Source organism: Procambarus clarkii, chromosome 42 (assembly GCF_040958095.1).
Source record: "Procambarus clarkii isolate CNS0578487 chromosome 42, FALCON_Pclarkii_2.0, whole genome shotgun sequence".
Taxonomy (NCBI): Eukaryota; Metazoa; Arthropoda; class Malacostraca; order Decapoda; family Cambaridae; genus Procambarus; species Procambarus clarkii.
Genome location: NC_091191.1, coordinates 26,191,082 through 26,200,147, shown reverse-complemented (window position 1 = coordinate 26,200,147; position 9,066 = coordinate 26,191,082). Strand labels below are relative to the sequence as shown.

The window sequence follows — 9,066 nt, the reverse complement described above, 5'->3', positions numbered from 1 at the left end:
AAGGCTTTCCGACAGTCAAAAAAAATGCAGTCCGACCACCCTTCTCTTTCTTGCTTAATCTTTGTCACCTGATCGTAGAATTCTATCAAGCCTGTAAGGCAAGATTTACGCTCCCTGAAACGATGTTGATGGGTTGTCACGAAGTCTCTTCTCTCCAGATGTGTTACTAGGTTTTTTCTCGCAATCTTCTCCATCACCTTGCATGGTATACAAGTTAAGGACACTGGCCTGTAGTTCAGTGCCTCTTGTCTGTCAACCTTTTTGTATATTGGTACTACATTAGCAGTCTTCCATATTTCTGGTAGGTCCCCCATTTCCAGTGACCTACTATACACTATGGAGAGTGGTAAGCAAAGTTCTCCTGCACACTCTTTCAATACCCATGGCGAGATTCCATCCGGCCCAAGAGCTTTTCTCACATCCAGCTCCAATAGGTGCTTCTTGACCTCATCTCTTGTAATTTCGAACCTATCCAAGGTCACCTGGTTTGCTGCCACCTCTTCTAGCGCCGTGACATCTTCCCGTTCTATTGTAAAGACCTCCTGGAACCTTTTGTTGAGTTCTTCACACACCTCTTTATCATTCTCTGTGTACCTGTCCTTGCCCACCCTAAGTTTCATCACCTGTTCCTTCACTGTTGTCATCCTCCTGATGTGACTGTGTAGTAGCTTAGGTTCGGTCTTTGTGTGTGTGTGTTTTTGTGTTTGTGTGAGTGTGTGTGTGTGTGTGTGTACACACCATCTCTTACATTGTAGGGCTTATTTCGACATGGAGGATATAGAGGGATGAGTGGAGAGAGTGGGAGGGGGTGGCAATTTCATTACCACTGACGCTTCCCTCCCACTCCAAGCTGCACTAACACGCTCCCCTACCCCCCCCCCCCCCGGCCATCCAACCAACACACCACAACACACCACCAACACCCACCAACACACCATCAACACACCACCAACACACCACCAACACACCACCAACACCCCACTATCACACCACCAACTCCCACTAACACACCACCAATACCCCACCAACACAGTATCAACACACCCCCAACACACAACAAACACACCACCAACACCCACCAACACACCACCAATACTCCACCAACACACTATCAACACACCACCAACACACAAGAAACACACCACCAACACACCACCAACACACCACCAACACACCACCAACACACCAACACCCCACCAACACACTATCAACACACCACCAACACACCACCAAAACACTACCAACACACCGCCAAATGGGTGGCCTGGTTGAAACCAATCGCTATACTTACCTGAGAGCCATACGCTCAACCGCTTTTGTGAAGAAACAATTTACAGAAGTGTTTCGCTCTGTGTCCCACACTTAAAGCATCACGTAGCTTTCAGAAGATTAAAAATGATGATTATATATAAATATTAAATCAGACTGATTATGTAAAAACGAACTCAATTTTCAGTACTATGTTGCAGTACAAACGCAACACGAGTGAGTTGTGTTGCACTGCCTATACTCTCTATTTCTGCAAGAAACAAACGATTTTCTTTAAACACAAGTCAACAACCTTAACAAAAATTGCAAGAATCTCTTGTGAGTTTAAATTTCATACGTTTATGTTGCCACATGTGCGGCCTTGTCGCCCGTAGCTCCTTGTGTAGATGGTAAACTGATTAGTGCATCTCGCTCCGGCGTGTTGGAGTGAAGGTGTCACTTAACTATCTCACAGAGGTGTTAGTAACGACACTTTTTTTGCTGCCTTTACTACTCGTCCTTCCTAAGGTAGACATCCGGCAGGTCAGCTGTCACATCCGGCAAGTCAGCTGTCACATCCGGCAAGTCAGCTGTCACATCCGGCAAGTCAGCTGTCACATCCTGCAGGTCAGCTGTCACATCCGGCAGGTCAGCTGTCACATCCGGCAGGTCAGCTGTCACATCCGGCCAGTCAGCTGTCACATCCGGCAAGTCAGCTGTCACATCCGGCAAGTCAGCTGTCACATCCGGCAAGTCAGCTGTCACATCCGGCAAGTCAGCTGTCACATCCGGCAAGTCAGCTGTCACATCCGGCAAGTCAGCTGTCACATCCGGCAAGTCAGCTGTCACATCCGGCAAGTCAGCTGTCACATCCGGCAAGTCAGCTGTCACATCCGGCAAGTCAGCTGTCACATCCGGCAAGTCAGCTGTCACATCCGGCAGGTCAGCTGTCACATCCGGCAAGTCAGCTGTCACATCCGGCAGGTCAGCTGTCACATCCGGCAAGTCAGCTGTCACATCCGGCAAGTCAGCTGTCACATCCGGCAGGTCAGCTGTCACATCCGGCAAGTCAGCTGTCACATCCGGCAAGTCAGCTGTCACATCCGGCAGGTCAGCTGTCACATCCGGCAAGTCAGCTGTCACATCCGGCATATCAGCTGTCACATCCGGCAGGTCAGCTATCACATCCAGCAGGTCAACTGTCACATCCGGCAAGTCAGCTGTCACATATGTCAAGTCAGCTGTCACATCCGGCAGGTCAGCTGTCACATCCGGCAAGTCAGCTATCACATCCAGCAGGTCAACTGTCACATCCGGCAAGTCAGCTGTCACATCCGGCAAGTCAGCTGTCACATATGTCAAGTCAGCTGTCACATCCGGCAGGTCAGCTGTCACATCCGGCAAGTCAGCTATCACATCCAGCAGGTCAACTGTCACATCCGGCAAGTCAACTGTCACATCCGGCAAGTCAGCTGTCACATCCAGCAGATCAGCTGCCACGCTTGACGGTCTCCAAACATTACCTAATTATAATTCAAATAAAGCTATAATTCAAAGCAGGATCATCAGTGGGACCTCCTCTCCCCCCTGCTACCACCATCGACGCCCACCACTATCACCACTACTACCCTCACCAGCCTCATATATAAAACACATATGTGACTATTATATAATATTTACTCGGCCCCCCTCCAACCCCGCCCCAAACCCCCTTTCCCAGAGCTGACTCCAGGGGGAAGGAATGATTAATGACACCATTTTCCACCAGGTTTGATCTACCCTTGTCTATTTCCATCCCTCAATCTACCCAATCAACAACCCATTCCCCCTAATCCCCACCACTCCCATACTGATTCCCTAACCACCCCTCCTCCCCTTCACTACCTGTCCCCCCCTCTACCACCTCCCCTCCATCACCCCCCCCCCCCCCCCACTTACCCGACGTCTATGTGTATAAAATGTTGGAGATCCATTGTCGGTGTGTGTGTTATTGCCTTAATTTTTAATTACATTTATTTTGAAGTATGTTTCTCTCGGGTCCCGAAGTTTATGGCTAAAGTTGTTTGGCTGAGTTCTTCGTCATCACTTGCTACTTACTACTATTTACTGATTATTTTGTTTACTATTTACTACTTATTTTATTTAATATTTACTACTTATTTACTATTTCCTACTTATTTTATTTACTATTTACTACTTATTTGATTTACTATTTACTACTTATTTCATTTACTATTTACTACTTATTTAATTTACTATTTACTACTTATTTCATTTACTATTTACTACTTATTTCATTTACTATTTACTACTTATTTCATTTACTATTTACTACTTATATAATTTGTATTTTGTTTTCTATTTATTCATTTACATATCTTGTAACTATTTATGTTTATCTACTTCTCTCTGAATCTACTTATCTCTCTTCATTTTTACATTTATTTTCTCCTTTCTACATTTCTGCTGTCTGTTTCTCTGACCTGCCCGACCATTCTGTCTCTGTGACATGACCGACCTTTATGTCTCTCTACCATGGCTGGCCTCGTCCATACAAACAGTATTTGTGGGTTTGCCAGGAACTATAATTTGATTTTCTTTCAGGCAGATAACTTTAGTACAGAACAAGTCCTTTTCTCTTTGCTCTTTTCATGTCTCTCTCCTTCTCCCCCTCCCTCTCTCTCTCTCTTTCTCTCTCTCTCTCTCTCTCTCCTCTCTCTCTCTCTCTCTCTCTCTCCTCTCTCTCTCTCTCTCTCTCTCTCTCTCTCTCTCTCTCTCTCTCTCTCTCTCTCTCTCTCTCTCTCTCTCTCTCTCTCTCTCTCTCTCTCTCTCTCTCTCTCTCTTTCTCTTTTTTTTTTTTTTTTTTTTTTTTTTTTAAACTAAGACTAGGATTCATAAGGGATGCCTAATAACATACCTAGTGAAACTGCAAGCAAGAGCTGTTATCCTACCTCAGCTCATCTGAAGCCTACACCTAGAAACTCATTTATTACATAAGAGTATACTTTGAAACTAACACAATGGGAACTATCATATATTAACTTATGTAAGCTAAGTTGAAACCTACTCCTAGATGCCCATTTATTTCATGAGCCTGGTATTTTTTGCTTTAGAAGGAATAGCCTTTATTCATTAAAAAACATTAAGTAACAATCATATAAGGAACAGGATGAGCTTGTAGCCAGCTGTGTGCCAGAGTCTTCATGTGAACAGTTGACCTGATCTCCCGTGTATCAATCTGTTGAGCGAACAAGTTCCAGATGCGAGTAAGTCTCGGAAGGAATGAACGCTGATGGAGTGATGTTCTTGAGAATGGCACTTCCAGCTTGAGACTGTTGAAGGTTGAGAGCCTAGTGTTACGAGTGGGAACTACTGGTACTCCACGGAGTTGGGCCAAGTGCGGAACTTTGAGGATGTTGGCCTTGTACATAACAGTAAGACCAACAACGTCCCGACGGTGTTGCAGGCTCTGATGTTCAGACCGTTCCCACCAGACTTGGTCAAGACTAGATATAAGCCTTCTAGCCCGTCTCTCCACTTTGTCCAACAGTCTGACGAAAGATGGGGGGCAGGCAATCCAGGAAAGGGGTGCATACTCAAGATGGGAGCGAACTTGAGCTTCATATAAGGTTTTGCATCCCTTGCTGTCAAGAAGATATGAGATGCGCCGTAGTGCTGTAAGTTTCCTGGCTGCCTTTTTAGCTAGGTTTATCACATGGCTCTTCATTGTCATTGAAGAGTCGAACTTCATTCCCAAGATGTCAAATTCTTCTGTGAACTCCAGGGATTTGCCACCCATTTGCAGTTCTGTCCGATTCGCCATGTGCAGTCTAGTTATCATCATCGCTTGAGTCTTCTCAGCCGCAAATGTGACCTGCCATCTCCTACCCCAGGTAGAAATTGCTGAAAGTTTGTGATTAATGATTCTTGCAGCAGTTAGCATTTCCTCCTTTCTGTATGTAAAGGTTAGAGTACAGTCATCAGCATAGGCTTGAGCTTCAGGAATGAGATGAAGAAGATCGTTGAAATAAACATTCCACAGCAGAGGGCCAAGCACACTACCCTGTGGAACGCTGGCACCAATTGAGTGGCTATCGGATTCTGCTCCATTGAGGACCACCCTTAGAGTCCGTTCTTGAAGGTAGTCTTTTAATAACACTAAGATGGAGCCTGCAATGCCTAAAGCTTGAAGCTTCACCGCTAGTCCAGAGTGCCAGACCCGATCAAAGGCTCCTGCTATATCTAGAGCAACAACACAGCTGATCTTGGACTCATCCAGTGACTGATGCCACTTAGAGGAGAGATTTAGCAACAGATCAGCAGCAGATCGGCCTTTTCTAAAACCATACTGTCGATCACAAATTAGCCGATGACGGTCAAAAAATGATGTCATTTGCTGAGCAATTACTGATTCTAGGATCTTGCCAGTAATGGAAAGCAGTGACACAGGTCTGTAGTTACCAACTACTGAGCGGCTCTTCTTTTTGTGCACTGGAACAACGTCTGCCTTCTTCCATAAGGAGGGCCAAATTCCTTGAACTAGGCACAGTTGGAAGAGGCGCGTGAGAGGTGGAGCCAACAGGTCAGCACAGCAGCGTAGTAGTCTTGGACTGACCTTATCTGGCCCCACAGCTTTGCTTGTGTCTAGCGTGTTAAGGAGATGGAGAACTTCAGCCTGATTTATAACCACTTCAGTCAACCTAGACACAGTGCATGGGGCAAGATGTGGAGGCTGACGTTCAGGATCAGGGACCTGCATCTTGGAAGCAAAGTGGTTTGCCAGTAAATCAGCCTTCTCCTGATTGCTGGTTGCCACAGTACCATCTTCTCTGTTTAGAGGTGGGATTGTGTCCTCAGATGAGTACCCCTGCCGATCCTTTACCAGGGACCACCAGACCTTGGATCCAACCCTTCCAGATGCAAGTTTTCTACGAGTTTCGGATTCCCATCTGGATATAGCCCACTTTTAGCCCACGCTCTCTCTCTCTCTCTCTCTCTCTCTCTCTCTCTCTCTTTCTCTCTCTCTCTCTCTCTCTCTCTCTCTCTCTCTCTCTCTCTCTCTCTCTCTCTCTCTCTCTCTCTCTCTCTCTCTCTCTCTCTCTCTCTCTCTCTGTCTTTCTCTCTCCCTCTCTCTCTCTCTCTCTCTCTCTCTCTCTCTCTCTCTCTCTCTCTCTCTCTCTCTCTCTCTCTCTCTCTCTCTCTCTCTCTCTCTCTCTCTCTCTCTCTCTCTCTCTCTCTCTTTCTTTCTTTCTCTCCCTCATTCTCTCTCTCTTTCTTTCTCTCTTTCTTTCTCTTTCTCTTTCTTTCGGTCTCTCTTTCTTTCTCTCTCTCTTTCTTTCTCTCTCTCTCTTTCTTTCTCTCTCTCTCTCTCTCTCTCTCTCTCTCTCTCTTTCTCTCTCTCTCTCTCTCTCTCTCTCTCTCTCTCTCTCTCTCTCTCTCTCTCTCTCTCTCTCTCTCTCTCTCTCTCTCTCTCTCTCTCTCTCTCTCTCTCTCTCTCTCTCTTTCTCTCTCTCTCTCTCTCTCTTTCTCTCTCTCTCTCTCTCTCTCTTTCTCTCTCTCTCTCTCTCTCTCTCTCTCTCTCTCTCTCTCTCTCTCTCTCTCTCTCTCTCTCTCTCTCTCTCTCTCTCTCTCTCTCTCTCTCTCTCTCTCTCTCTCTCTCTCTCTCTCTCTCTCTCTCTCTCTCTCTCTCTCTCTCTCTTTCTCTCTCTCTTTCTTTCTTTCTCTCCCTCATTCTCTCTCTCTTTCTTTCTCTTTCTCTTTCTTTCGGTCTCTCTTTCTTTCTCTCTCTCTTTCTTTCTCTCTCTCTCTTTCTTTCTCTCTCTCTCTCTCTCTCTCTCTCTCTCTCTCTCTCCCTATTTGTGTCCGTTTCTCTCTTCCTCATCTCATCAGTAATATCTACTTAACTCGCCGAAAAGAATTCCCGACCAGGGAGCTCAACAAACCCTCGAGAACGTCAATGAAATGGTGCATTAATATTTTAGTAATGCGTCGTATTTTTAACTAAGTGAGGGATAGGGTTAGAAAACGCGACGAGCTTTTAGACAGGACGGACTGAGGAGTCCAGCTTGTCTTGTAGTGAGAGGAGAGGACGGGTAGTTACCTCATCTTGTGGTTACTGAAGACAGGATGCGTGATGGTGATGTTTCCTGTCTTCCCCCAGTATTTATGTCATCCTGCCAGGTATGCTTTTGTTATTTTTATGTTCATGATAAATATAGTTTAAATTTTGTATCTATCTTTTCTTTACATTAGATATCGTATATATTACGATATCTATTTTTTTCGTGCCATTTAGCTATTTAGTTTTCATCAATGTATTTTTTATAATGAATTCTATTTTTTAGTATTAGTTTTACAATTAAGATACATTAATCTTTGTTTTATTATCACGACGTAAAGTTTTTCATCCACGATGTGAAGTTTTTTATTCACGTTGTACATCTTTTCACTCACCGTGTTTTCTTCTTTATTCCGTGAAGCATAAATCTTTTCTGCGCCGTTATGATTCTTCACGACCATCTCTTTCCTTGACGACAGACAGCCTTTCCTTAACGATATATAGCCTATCCTTGACGACAGACAACTCCCTCCTACACGGTGTACGATCCTGTTCAGTAGATAACTCATCAATCACTTCGTCGCCAGAAACATCTTGGCAACTGAGGTGATGAAAACTTCAAGGTTTCTCGGAGGAAAACATCTTGGCATTAGGGAAGATGACAACATTAAGGGTTAATGGGCAGAGAGGAAAATATTAAGATTAATTATAGAAGATATAAGGCATTTTTTTATTTTTTATTTTTTTTTTCTACCACAGACGTGGCCAGACATTTACAATGCTAACCAGAATATATATACATTTTCTTCTGTCCTCCATGGACAGGGTTAGAGAAGTGTTAAACATATAGTTCAAGGGTTTATTGAACACTCAACCACAGAAGGTGATTCGGTGCTTTTAAAATGCTATGCTAACCTACATACGTAAATACATAGATACACAGATTTACGTATGCCCTACACAAAGTGTTAGATGTGTCTTTTACATAGTGTCATTAATGAACATTCACAAAGGTGAAATGTAATCTGTTCAGCTTCCATATATGCTTTATATCCATACATATACATACACACACACACATACACATACATATATACACATACACATGCATTCACATACATTTGTCTCATTTACCCTGACAGGGTGAGGTAGCTGATAAAGAAACTAGTGTGCAATTAAGCACTTAATCACTGAAGGTGATGAAGGTGCTTTTACAAGCTCAGGTTATATAGTTACATCATATATATACATTGTATGATTGATATATTACATGGTCAATTTTGGATACAAGTCCAATATATCATCAAGTGTTCCAGTACTCATATAGTAACTACAGAGTTCAGCATACCTTAGCCCAGGAGGGCGAAAGTCAGTCAGTATGGGACATTCTACAATATAATGTTCAAGAGAGTGCATGTTTTCTCTTTCACAAAGTTGACACATTGTGTACTCGACATTTGGGTTTTGAGAAAGCTGCCAGATACGTCTATATCCCAGGCGTATTCTGGCCACTATAACATCACATTGCCGGGTTCTTGTTCTATTAGTCCCATATGTGAATGTCTCCTCACGATATCTATCATAATATAAGGCATTAATGGAGTAAGGTGAAACAACACATCAACAATTTGCAACGCAGGGTTCTGAAAAACTGTTTTCTTGCAGCTGGACATGTTGCTGAGGTACTAGTCTTAAGTATAAGACGAAAGTGATTCTCCAGGAGCCAAGGCACAGTACTGCACAGAGAAGATCATTCTGCT

The 9,066-nt window shown here is 44.0% G+C and overlaps 1 protein-coding gene across 1 annotated transcript in view; it reads right to left on the bottom strand.

Annotated features, from left to right (window-relative positions):
- Positions 1 to 1,758: 1,758 nt before the first annotated feature.
- LOC138373458 (neuroblast differentiation-associated protein AHNAK-like) overlaps positions 1,759 to 9,066 on the bottom strand; it is a 37,793-nt gene continuing 30,485 nt past the window's right edge. The window contains exon 5 of the mRNA XM_069339666.1: positions 1,759 to 2,771. Within this exon, the coding sequence (XP_069195767.1) occupies positions 1,759 to 2,771 (1,013 nt within the window). The remainder of the gene's footprint in view (positions 2,772 to 9,066) is intronic.